The sequence below is a fragment of the Pseudoliparis swirei genome, chromosome 24 (assembly GCF_029220125.1).
Source record: "Pseudoliparis swirei isolate HS2019 ecotype Mariana Trench chromosome 24, NWPU_hadal_v1, whole genome shotgun sequence".
Lineage (NCBI taxonomy): Eukaryota > Metazoa > Chordata > Actinopteri > Perciformes > Liparidae > Pseudoliparis > Pseudoliparis swirei.
Window position 1 is genome coordinate 23,294,100 of NC_079411.1, and position 12,635 is coordinate 23,306,734.

Genomic DNA, 12,635 nt, shown 5'->3' on the forward strand with positions numbered 1-12,635 from the left:
AAATCATTTATAGGTTAGCCATGAATCGTTTTTACAACAGTAAAGTCCTCGGTGGTAAATATGTACAGGTTGTACATTAATTAATTTTGGTCGCAATTTTCCAGAAGCTCAGAGGTCAAGAGCTTCAAGACCAAGCCAGGGATTTCCTTCACAACCTAGTCATTGTCTTAATAATGGTTTGTTATAACTGATATATATAGCAATAGTTAACAATTTAATAATAATTTAAGAACATTTTCTAGAATTGCTAAAGCACTGCATACTCTGTGCTCACTCATAGGTCTATATATTTATGTGCTGAGATTTGCTTAGGCAAAGAAAACATTGGACTATTGGAACAAGACATACAAACATTATTATATTTTATTCCCAATTTTCCAAACATTTACATACATTTTGACACGAATTTATGGACGGTGCATAAATGAAAAAATAAAGTCAGGTTATCGGAAAGCATACATTTCGCCATCCTTCAACAATAAATTGATCAAATAAAAGCAATATCTGTTGCAGAACAATGAAGTGTCTTTAAAGCTATACATCTAACATTTAATGAATAGCGTGTTGCTTAAAATCAGTTGTACGAAGAAATACGGTTATTATTTGCTTGATAATTAGTCAGATGAACATCGTATCATTTGGTGGGCTTCAGTTCATGAACACTTTTTTTTACAATATGAGGATCCATGATGATGCACGGTGTGGCCCAATGGCTGAGCTTATAACGAAACTGTGGTCGGCAGCAGAAAGGCGGCGACGAACATCAAACTCAGAAGAAAAGTTCCTGGCATCAGCAGCAGACCTGCGCTTCCTGAGGGTACCACTTCAGAACGGTTAATCAGCATCCATTATGAATGATTACATAAGAATTAAAAAGAACACCGAAGGACTTTTCCTTGAATGCATAAACAATGTAAAAGCTCTGATTACAGCCCGGAGCGTACTTACTTGTACATGAGTCAGACTCTTGGAACATGCCCATCTTCTCGTTGGTTTTGACAGACTGCAGTTGCTCCGTGCTGACGTTCCCTTTTAACACAAAGGCAATGTGGCAATGCTTAATTACACACACACACTGTCCAAGCTGCAAATACAGAATTGTTTAGAAATGCCGCACTGTCTTTTTTCAAGCCAATAACTTCTTGAACTTTCAATAGGTGTGATTGCTTTGCTCGTCATTTTGCTTCAAAAAACAGTATCTGTTTATTATTTTAGTTTACTATCCTCTTAAGCACCGCAAAGACTATAATTTCACACATTCTCAGCTGCCTGCTGCCACACTCATTATCACGATACAGGAGGCCTTATTACTGCGATAGGCAATAAGCTCTTGTGGGAGACTTGGGAGGGCATAAATGCCGGTCCTGTGCTATAATGTGTGTAACAGTTTAGCTCCACGCCTTCCTTTTTGTAATAGTTGTTTTCATCCTGTCACACCATCTCGTCAATCCAACTCCCCTCACCTGCCTCTGATCACCTTGTTAGTCCCTCATTCCCTTCACCTGGTCCTCACCTGCAGCCCATCCCCTCATTAGTCCCTCACTATTTAGCTCCCTCACTTCCACTTGTCCTCTGCCAGATTGTCTTGTGTTTTCGTGCCAAGTTCTCCAGCGTTATTAGAGTATATTCCTGACCTGCCTGCCTGCCTGCCTGCCCTGACCTCTGATTCTCTGCTCCGCCCATTTTTGGACTTGTTTGCTTCTTCGACTGATCGGGGGCCAGAGCGGGCGACGTGGAGTCTTGTTTGAAGCTGCTGGCTAAGGACAAGCGGAGATAGTCAGATTGTAATACACGCCGGTGGTAATGACGCCCGAGCCCGTCGGTCGGAAGTCACTCAAATTAATGTGGAATCGGTGTGTGCTTATGCCAAGACGTTGTCGGACACCGTAATTTTCTCTGGCCCTCTCCCAAATTTGCAGACAGACGAATTGTATAGCCGAATGTCGTCTTTCAACCGCTGGCTGTCGAGGTGGTGCCCAGCGAATAATGTGGGCTACGAGACAACTGGAAGACTTTCTGGGAAAACCTGATCTGATGAGGAGAGACGGCATTCATCCCACGTTGGACGGAGCGCGTCTCATTTCTGCGAATATGACCAAGTTGATCACCGGACTTAATCTATGACAACCCAGGGTTCAGATCAGGAACTGGGAGCAGAGTTGTAGTTTAACACCCTTCTCTGCTCTTCCATTCGAGCAGTTACCCACCCATGACTCTAGAGTAGAGACTGTGTCTGTCCCACGGCCACTTCAATTAAATAAATCAAAAGTAAGCAGAAGGAGTCGTACACAATAACCTTATACAAGTTAATACCATTATTTCAGCAGTGCAACAAAATAGGTCTATTAAATGTGGTCTCCTAAATATTCGATCTGTCATCTAAAGCTGTGTTACTAAATGATTTAATATCAGATAATCACATTGATTTATGTTGCCTAACTGAAACCTGGCTGAGCCATGAAGAATATGTCTGCCTGAATGAATCGACTCCTCCAAGTCATATTAATACTCACATTCCTCGAGGCACCGGTCGAGGAGGTGGAGTAGCAGCCATCTTTGAATCGAGCCTATTAATTAATCCTCAACCAAAATTACACTACACCTCATTTGAAAGCCTTGTTCTTAGTCTTTCACATCCAACCTGGAAAACACTACAGCCAATTAGAGTTGTGATTCTGTACCGGCCACCAGGTCCATATTCAGAGTTTATATCTGAATTCTCAGAATTTATATCAAGTTTGGTTCTTAAAACCGATAAAGTTATTATTGTTGGAGATTTTAATATCCATGTGGATGTTGATAATGATTGCCTTAGTGCTGCATTCATCTCCTTGTTGGACTCGATTGGCTTCTGCCAGAGAGTACAGAAACCCACTCACAGCTTTGGCCACACGCTTGATCTTGTTCTTACTTATGGCGTTGACATTGAGCATTTGAACGTCTTCCCACAGAATCCTCTTCTGTCAGACCACAACCTCATAACTTTTGAATTTATACTACCGGAGTGTACTCCGTTAGTCAAAAGTTTCTACACCAGATGTCTAACTGACAGTGCTGTAGCTAAATTTAAAGAAGCGATTCCTTCTGTATTTGATTCGATACCACGCCTCAATATAACAGAGGACTCCTGATCTAACTTTAGTCCGTCCCAGATTGATCATCTTGTTGACAGTGCCACAGGCTCTTTGAGAATGACACTGGACTCGATAGCCGCTCTCAAGAAGAAGACAGTGAGGAAGAGGAGGTTTGCTCCTGGTATAACCCTCAGACCCGCAAACTGAAGCAACGTCACGAAGCTTGAACGCATATGGCGTTCAACTAATCTCAAGAATCCCGCTTAGTTTGGCGAGATAGTCTTAAAACATATAAGAAGGCCCTCCGTAATGCCAGAGCAGCCTATTACTCATCAGTAATAGAAAAAAATAAAAACAACCCCAGGTTTCTCTTCAGCACTGTAGCCAGGCTGACAGAGAGTCACAGCTCTGTGGAGCCGAGCATTCCTATAAACCTTAGTGGTAATGACTTTATGAACTTCTTTAATGAAAAGATTTTAACTATTTGGGACAAGATTAATATTCTCTTGCCCATAACCAGTGCCAATCTGTCCTCAAGTGGAATGGGCTTGGAAACCGCTGTATGCCCTGGTGTATATTTGGATGGCTTTTCTCCCATCAACCGTGACCAATTATCTTCAACGGTTTCTACTTCGAACACGTCTACCTGTCTCTTGGACCCCATCCCGACGAGGCTGCTTAAAGACGTTTTGCCTTTAATTGGCGGCTCTCTATTAGATATTATCAATGTGTCTCTGCTAACAGGCCACGTACCACACTCCTTCAAAGTGGCTGTTATTAAACCTCTCCTGAAGAAGCCCACTCTGGATCCAGAGGTGTTGGCTAACTACAGACCGATCTCTAACCTCCCTTCCTCTCCAAGATCCTTGAGAAAGTGGTCGCAAATCAGTTGTGCGACTTTCTACATCATAATAGTTTATTTGAGAAATTTCAATCAGGATTTAGAAAACACCACAGCACCGAGACGGCACTGGTGAAAATTACAAATGACCTCTTAATGGCAGCAGATAAAGGACTCCTCTCTGTCCTGGTCTTGTTAGACCTTAGTGCTGCATTCGACACCATTGACCATGACATCCTGTTACAGAGACTGGAGCAGTCGATTGGCATTTCAGGCACGGCACTAATTTGGATTAAATCCTATTTATCAGATCGATCTCAGTTTGTATTTGTAAACGATGACGCCATAACCACCAACGTTAATCACGGAGTTCCACAAGGTTCTGTGCTTGGACCAATTTTATTTACCTTATACATGCTTCCTTTGGGCAATATTATCAGGAAACACTCCATAAACTTTCATTGTTATGCAGATGATACTCAACTATATTTATCGATAAAACCAGAGGAGAGCAACCAACTCTGTAAAATTCAAGCATGTCTTAAAGACATAAAACATGGATGACCTGCAACTTCTTGATGTTAAACTCAGACAAAACCAAGTAATTTTAATCGGCCCTGAGCACCTCAGAGATCAATTATCTGGTGATGTGGATTCTGTAGACGGCATTGCCCTGGCATCCAACACCACTGTAAAGAATCTTGGCGTTATCTTTGATCGGGACTTGTCCTTTAACTCCCACGTAAAGCAAATCTCAAGGACTGCATTCTTTCATCTACGTAATATTTCAAAAATCAGGCACATCTTGTCTCAAAAAGATGCAGAAAAATTGGTTCACGTTCGTTACTTCGAGACTGGATTACTGCAACTCCTTATTATCAGGCTGCTCTAATAAGTCTCTTAGGTCAACTCCTTATTATCAGGCTGCTCTATAAGTCTCTTAGGTCCCTCCAGTTGATCCAGAATGCTGCAGCTCGTGTTCTCACTAAAACTAAGAAAAGAGATCACATCACTCCTGCACTAGCTGCTCTGCACTGGCTCCCAGTAAAATCAAGAATCACTTTTAAAATTCTTCTCTTAACCTACAAAGCCTTGATTGGTGATGCTCCATCATATCTTAAGGAGCTTGTAGTACCATATTGCCCCACTAGAGAGCTACGCTCACTAAATGCGGACTACTTGTAGTTCCTAGAGTCTTAAAAGTAGAATGGGAGCCAGAGCCTTTAGTTATCAAGCTCCTCTTTATGGAACCAGCTTCCAATTTCAGTCCGGGAGGCAGACACAGTCACCTCGTTTAAGAGTCGACTTAAGACTTTGCTCTTGACAGAGCTTATAGTTCGGGCTGAATCAGGTTCACCTGGTCCAGCCCCTTGATATGCTGCTATAGGCTTATAGCTGCCGGGGACGTTTTAGGATGCACTGAGTACCTATCTCCTCTTTTTCTCTCCTTAAGGATGAATTTTCATCTCTCAATCACACGTTACTAACTCTGCTTTCTCCCGGAGTCCTTGACTTCACGTCCCATGGGGTCATCGGACCCTATGAGACGGCATAGATCCGATCTGCCTGATGGATCGTCTGGGTCGTGGAATTCCTGCTCCTGACTGCGCCACTGTCCTGTTGAGACTCCGCCCACTGTTGAGACTCCGCCTCCTCCTCCCCACCGCCATCTGCCTGATGGATCGTGGAGGTCTCCATCGTGGAATATGCCTACTATGAACTATTCATACACTCTGTCATATTCATTGAATGTATTTTAACTCTAAATCTGTCCTTCTGTACACATTACATCTATTGCATCTGTCCATCCTGGAGAGGGATCCTCCTCTGTTGCTCTCCTGCAGGTTTCTTCCCTTTTTTTCCCCCTGAAGGGTTATTTGGGAGTTTTTCCTGGTCCGATGTGAGGTTTTGGGGCAGGGATGTCTATGTGTACAGATTGTAAAGCACTCCGAGACAAATTTGTAATTTGTGAAATTGGGCTATACAAATAAACTGAAACTGAAACTGATCTCCCGGTTTTGACCCAGCCTGTTTCCAACCAAAGACAGTAATCTTTGTTACTCCTGTCTGAGTCGTGCTTTTGGGTCCCCTCTAATAGCGTCGTGACAATGTGTGAAACCTCTGAAGGGAAACGTCTCTGTTCCCCCCTGGGACACAGGAAGGGACAGACAATGAGACACACATCTCCGTGGATCAGGTTACTGTGCAATTTTTTTGGGTTTTCTAAAGATTTTTCAATGGCTGTAATTGTTCACTGTCCCGATGGACACAGCTATGCCCAGATGCTGGCAGCCTGAAGGAGCTGACGTCTTTATAGCCTCATGTGCTGCACATATACAGGCCGATAGATTTATATCTCACACATGAAAACATCGTGAACACTCGTGATGTTAAGAATAAAAAGAGGAAGAAGAAGGAACACTGACTCACTCTCTATCTGGTGTTTAATATAACTAGAAAAACATTTACACGGGTATTTTGAGAGGGGTTTCTGTCTCACCAGACACCATGAAGTCGACTTGCTGGCACTTTCCACCAACTGCAGAGCGAGGAGAGCCAGCCAGGATGGTGACTTGCGACTTGTCCAACTCCAGGACTTCTGCAATCCTCTTACGGAAGTCATATCTGGGCGAAAATAAAGGAAACATCAACTCTGCGGTCTTATAATACGATAATTAACTGGAGATAATTGTAAATACATTGTAGTCAGTGTATTTGCTCTGATCAAATCCAGATTTGACCAAACAACTGTTTTCAACCAATCTTCAGGTATTGTAATGCTTTGTCAGTTGCACTTTATAATAGGTGCACTAAAAACAAGTAAATTATGAGTCATAATTATTCATGGCTACTATGAATGGTGGGTGTTTCATGAAGTCCTGTTGCTCATTGTGAAGAAATGATCACGTCACAGGGAGTTCATGTTTAATAGTTTTAATACATGGTGGATCATCCATCAATTAATCAATTCAGACGTATGTATTTTATCATACTCTGTTATTTTTAATTAATTAGTCAGATGTTCGTGCAAATCGCCCTTCTTTTGCGAGACGGGACACTGATTTTCTTTTGGATAGTTTCACTATCACACAACAACCTAACAGAAAACCTGTTGTTCTATTTGCTTTACACTTCAGGTATTTCATGATGAACAGGAGAAGATGAACTGGTCTTGTAAGGTTAATTGAGCACTCATTTACTGGAAGTCATCTCTCAAAAAAACAAAATTCCGATCACCAAACCCTTCAGCTGGAACTCAGCCTAAATATACTGTATATCGTGAGATTTAAAATCCAATTCTCAAGAAAGGGTTCAGGTTTTTATTGCGCTCACCTGCTGAAGTTGCTCATTGTCGGGAAGGTGAGCTGTGAGGAAGGTGATTCCGGCACGATGTCTGCACATGCGAGGATGCTGTCTCCGTCCATCAGCAGCACAGCTCTATGGACCACTGCAGACACATGAACCATGAACTTTCATGGCACTGCATCAGGACCATTTAAGAGATTACCTCTGCCCAATCCTTTTATAACATTCTTGATATTCTTTTGTTTGTTATTATTTCCCACATATGCAAATACATTATTTATCATTTCATGGGATATTCTTGTTGTTTATTTTCTTATAATTTGTTATATGTTAAAAAAAATATAAATCTAAATGGCTAGTAAAAGAGCAACATTATAGTGAGACTTGAATTCTTACCACTGCTTGATACACAGAGAAGAAAACAGCAGCGTTGGTGTACCTGTCCTGTCTCCAGAGAGCTGCAGGATGCTGTCAGTGAGGAGCTGTCTCCCAGTCAGGCTGACTGGGCCGTCTCTGGCGGACACCTCCCCCACCACACAGCTCAGAGGGTTCAATGGCGAACAGCTGGAGCTCTGAGGGGGTTAACGAAAGGAAGAGCGGGTAATGTTACCACCATTACGCATGTTATCTCACATTTTAATGGTCATGCTTTTATTGCAACACAAATAACTGGGAATCCCTCTCTGCAAAGGTTCAAAGTGTTGTACCAGGGGTGTTTGTAGGATTCAAAGAATGTGGGGGAAACATGGTAAAACATGGTAAAAAACTGGATCTTGATCAAACATGGTAACAACTTTTTTTTAAAGCGACCGGGGTGGACACCTGGGGACACATGTCTTAAACATTTGATTCAGTCATTATTTTTTGTTGTAAATAAACTAGGGCTGTCAATCGATTAAAAAAAATTAACTAATTAATCGCACATTTTGAAATTCATTAATTGCGATGAATCGCGATTAAAAGTTTTTTTTCCTTCTTTTTAAAGACAAAACTTCACACAGAGCTGTGTTTTCAAAGAGGCTCCTACCTATAAAGTGCCAGTGAGGTATTTAATATCGTGGATGATAAATTGTTTCTTCAGTGAAACATCCAGATTAGTAAAAAAAATGAAGTATATTGAGACCCCATTGGTCCTGTCATCTTTAACATTGAACAGCAGCAGAACCAGTGAACTTAGTAACTGACTGACATTCAAATATGTAGGGTTGGGTACCGAAACCCGGTGCCAATATGGTACCGGTTCCAATACAACCGGTATTACCCAGACCGAAACGCAACGCACATTTCGGTGCTTCTTTCCGGTGCCTGAGCCGATTAAAATTGAAAAAAACTATTGTTGTGAACTTCTCTGGTGACTCCGCCCTGTCAGCAGGTTACGATAGCCTCTCATTTAACTTTGACAGCGGAGGCTGCGCCGTGTGCAGTGTTGCCAGGTCCGCGGTTTTCCCGCGGAATTGGGCTACTTTTGAAGTGTTGCCGCGGGTTGAATTTTTTGTCCGCTGGTTCGGGTAGATCTATTTTGCATGCAAATTACATGAATATCTTTAAATAAAAATCCATATTTTAAATGAAATAATTTATTTATACCCAGATCCTACCAAACCGACTCCAGATCAGCACGTACACGCCGACACATCCGCGCAGTGCCTTCGATCTCCGCGACCTTGTCCGTCACCATGGAAACATTGTCACGTGACATCTAAGCGCTTTGGTGCTAGTGACGTCACGGAGCCCCGAACCAGAGTCTGTAAGTAGAAGTGATTTCCAGCAAAGCAGCAGGGATTTGTGAATCTCACAGGAGCGGTGGGCGATAGGCGGTTCAGAATCGCCTACACGGGAGGAGCGATTCATAGGCGAGTATGATTATGAATCGCCGACCTCCCCAACGGGGTGGGACGGTTTGGCGAGAATCACCTCGTGTGATTACTCCTACACCCCATCCCGGGGTGGGTTTGGTTCTGTGGGATTCACAAATGGGGCCCTATTTAACCCCTTAGTTTAGTTTAGTTTATTTTATTTTATTTTATTTTATTTCGATCAGCAAAATATACAACAATCAGAATTCAACAAAAGAAGAAAGTGGTTGACCGAAAGGGTCGAGGCTGAAGCTATCTAGCTTATAAGTGCCCTAACCTATGATTTCTCAAAAAAACTTATTTCAAAGAACCATATATATATATATATTAGTGCTGTGAAATATAACGCGTTAACGCGTTGTGATTAAATTACAGGATTAATTAGTTAAATTTTTTTACCGCATTTAACGCATGTGCAGAATGAGCTTCCAATATGTCTGTTGTTGGTCGTCTCTACAGCAGCATGTCATTCTGTCAGAGCTCCGGTGCCGGCGCCTGACGAAAAAAAGTCACTTGCGCCCCCCCCATCATGAAGGAGTTATGCTTAGGACACCAACATGGTTAGCAGCGGTACTGGACATGGACTTTAAAAGCAGTGTATATGGTTTGGCACGGGCATATTTTGAGTTCTGATATTGGGCTGGTTTTAATTGGCCATTGGGCTGGTTTTGTCACACAGACCTGGCAACCCTGGCCGTGTGTGACTACGTGAGCCCGTGTCGAGCACACCAGCGTCAGGCTGGGCGCGATGGGGAGACCGTCACCGGTCCCCCTGAACACGGGGAGACCGATTATGACGAGCAGCCTTAACTCAGATTAGTACCGTATCGTTGATTGCAAGTCTTGCATTCATAAAAGTAGGCCAAGAAATAATAAATTAGCCATTATAACCATGTTTAAGCTAGCTCGTAGCTAGCGCGAGCTACGAGCGTGACAGTCTGCTAGCAGCTGTGTTGATGTCCAGCGATCCCGGCTGTATACCCGGTGTTACCGGGAATATAATGACGGAGGAATAAAGACCGTGGGGCGTCACTTTGTTTCAGTGGAACTCTCGCTGTCAGAAGCAAAACTTTATTTGTCACGTGTCATCTTCAGTACCTCTGATTGGTTGTTCTCTTTGCCCATCAACACAGTGACAGGATTAACCCTATAAGGTCTGCACATGACAATACATATCACATCATATCATGGAGAACATATATTGTGTATGTTAACAGTCTGATATCCGTTGTTTGTCAGTGCTCCATGATAACGGCTTCTACAGGGAATATGGCCAAAGAGGTTTTTAATGTCCTCATTGTGCGTTTAAAAAAAAGTATCGGTTCAGGCACCGTTTAGGCACCGGTATCGTTTCAAAAGTACCGGTTTAAGCACCGGTATCGGAAAAAACCCAAACGATACCCATCCCTACATATATGTCACGTTAACCCTCTGGAGACTGGGGGCATTTTCTCCATTGAACAAAAAAATGTAAATTCACCTTTTAAAGGCGTTTGCATATGACACATCCCCACGTGTGTTATACATCAAACATTCCAGAACAATCTCAGCTCTATATAATGAGGCACATTGTCCTCGCGCCGTGTTCTCTGTTCTCTGACTGACAGGCTGCTAATGAGCCTCACCTGTGAGGTGGGAGGTCCTTTGTGATTTACTGAGTGTTCATTGGTTGTTTTTTTCGCAAAATGTTGACAGACAAACGGATTGACAAATCACGGTGAAGGTTTCGTGTGACGAGTTCTTTCCGCGCCGCGTCACCCGACACGTCGCCCGTCCGTTCCTCTGTGTATCAGAGGGGGAGACGGGAGGAAGGAGGAGCAGGAGGAAACCCGACTGATTCATCCACGAGTTTAAACTGATTTATGCTCCTTATTTTCACGAAGAAATACTTGTTTTAAAAACGGAAACAGTGTTAAACCGTACTGCCGCGGTTTGACACTCAGAGTGTAAAAACTTCAAGGAACACCGGAAGTAAACAAAGTTGCGTTAATTGCGCTAAAATATTTTAGTACGTTAACGCGGCCAAATTAATCGCATAGATTAATGCGTTAACGCTGACAGACCTGAAATAAAGTGAACAAATAAATGAATAAAGTAGCAGTAGCAAGATCACTGATTTTCTGTGGATTTATACTGCTGATTCAACCGCTTCAATACTTGAGTACTAATATCAGCCTTCCAGAGCGGTCAACAGAAAGTGTAGAAGTCAAAGAAGCAACCGGCCGGTCTCACCTTTGATGTCATGTTGAAGGGATTGAATGTTCCTCCCCCGTTGCACTGGCGGGTGTCAACGCGTCCGGTGTTTGTGATGAACATGGAGGCCACATTTATCTGCAGAGAGGGAGTAAAATACAAGTGTACTTGCTGTATATCTGTGTGATTTAAATGTGTCTCATAACACACACACACACACACACACACACATTAACAATGAACACATGATTCAGACACACATTTACAATCTCTTGATCCCGTTGCCTTCAAAAGCAATGAAACTAACTTGATGGTCAATGATTAATATGGTCCTAGTGTAGATTTTAACCCTATTTAGGAGTCTTACGTTTTGTGTTGTTGATTTAAGGGTCACCTCCAGTTTGACATCACTGCTACTTCCGTCAGGAAACGTCTGCTGGCGCTGCGAGAATGAACAACAGACATGTCCAATATTAACAGGCAATCAAAGGGACTGAAATGAACACGCATACTCTCATAGTAGATAGTTCAACCAGAGCCTAGGGCCTTGTTTTGCTGAAATATATGGAATGGATAATGCTTTATGATGTGTCCATTATCAGGAATTAATGGATGACAACATGCAGCTCCAAGGGCATTATCCTATTAAAGAAAACAAATGAAGAGTTCATTTCTATTTTGAATGCTATTTACCTCTAAATGGCACCATACTTTACTAAATGAATATCATGCTGTATTGAAGAAGACTTGAAACTCGTGATTAAGACCATAACCCCGTGTTTGCAATGTTTACTGAAGGTAATAATTCAAGTGAGAAGTTGGGACGTCTATATTAGCAGACTTCTTACAACCAGAGGAGTCACACCCTGCTGTCTATTAGAAAGAATGCAAGTTCAAGGCACTTCGACGTTGACTTTTTCAGAAATGAGGTTGCTGCCTGGATGAGTTGTTGCAATGTAAACTGTTATTACATTGTTATACTCACTCTGCCACCCAGTTAAAGCTGCCTGCGAATGTAGCCGATGTGAGTGACAATGTTTAATCCTCAGCCACTCCTTGATAATATAGCCTCTTAGGTGATACAGTATTACAAGCTTTTATACATAGACGTAGTGCAGAGCTCAGTATGGGGCCTCTGGAGGGTGGCTGACAGAGACATCTGTTCCCATGGGGAGCTTCCTAGTTCAGGGGGCCTGTAGGTTGAACTAGCCAGCAAACAAATGCTAAGCTAAACTAATGATCCCGCCCCTGCTTCCCATGGCTCCTTGTTGCAACCCACCACAAGCATAATGAATTCACTGTCTGTCCAGTGCAGCAGAACTACTCTGTCATGTTTTTGTGGCAGCTTGGATCCTAATAGATTAG

At 42.6% G+C, this 12,635-nt stretch overlaps 1 protein-coding gene across 1 annotated transcript in view; it reads right to left on the bottom strand.

Moving 5' to 3' along the window:
* Positions 1-345: 345 nt before the first annotated feature.
* The window catches only part of cusr (Copper-only SOD repeat protein), a 41,254-nt gene continuing 28,964 nt past the window's right edge, over positions 346-12,635 (bottom strand). Inside the window, exons 5-11 of the mRNA XM_056410054.1 lie at positions 11,638-11,712; positions 11,310-11,408; positions 7,661-7,793; positions 7,249-7,363; positions 6,416-6,540; positions 949-1,029; positions 346-823 (exon numbers count right to left, since the gene is read on the bottom strand). Of these exons, the coding sequence (XP_056266029.1) occupies positions 720-823; positions 949-1,029; positions 6,416-6,540; positions 7,249-7,363; positions 7,661-7,793; positions 11,310-11,408; positions 11,638-11,712 (732 nt within the window). The 3' untranslated portion in view covers positions 346-719. The remainder of the gene's footprint in view (positions 824-948; positions 1,030-6,415; positions 6,541-7,248; positions 7,364-7,660; positions 7,794-11,309; positions 11,409-11,637; positions 11,713-12,635) is intronic.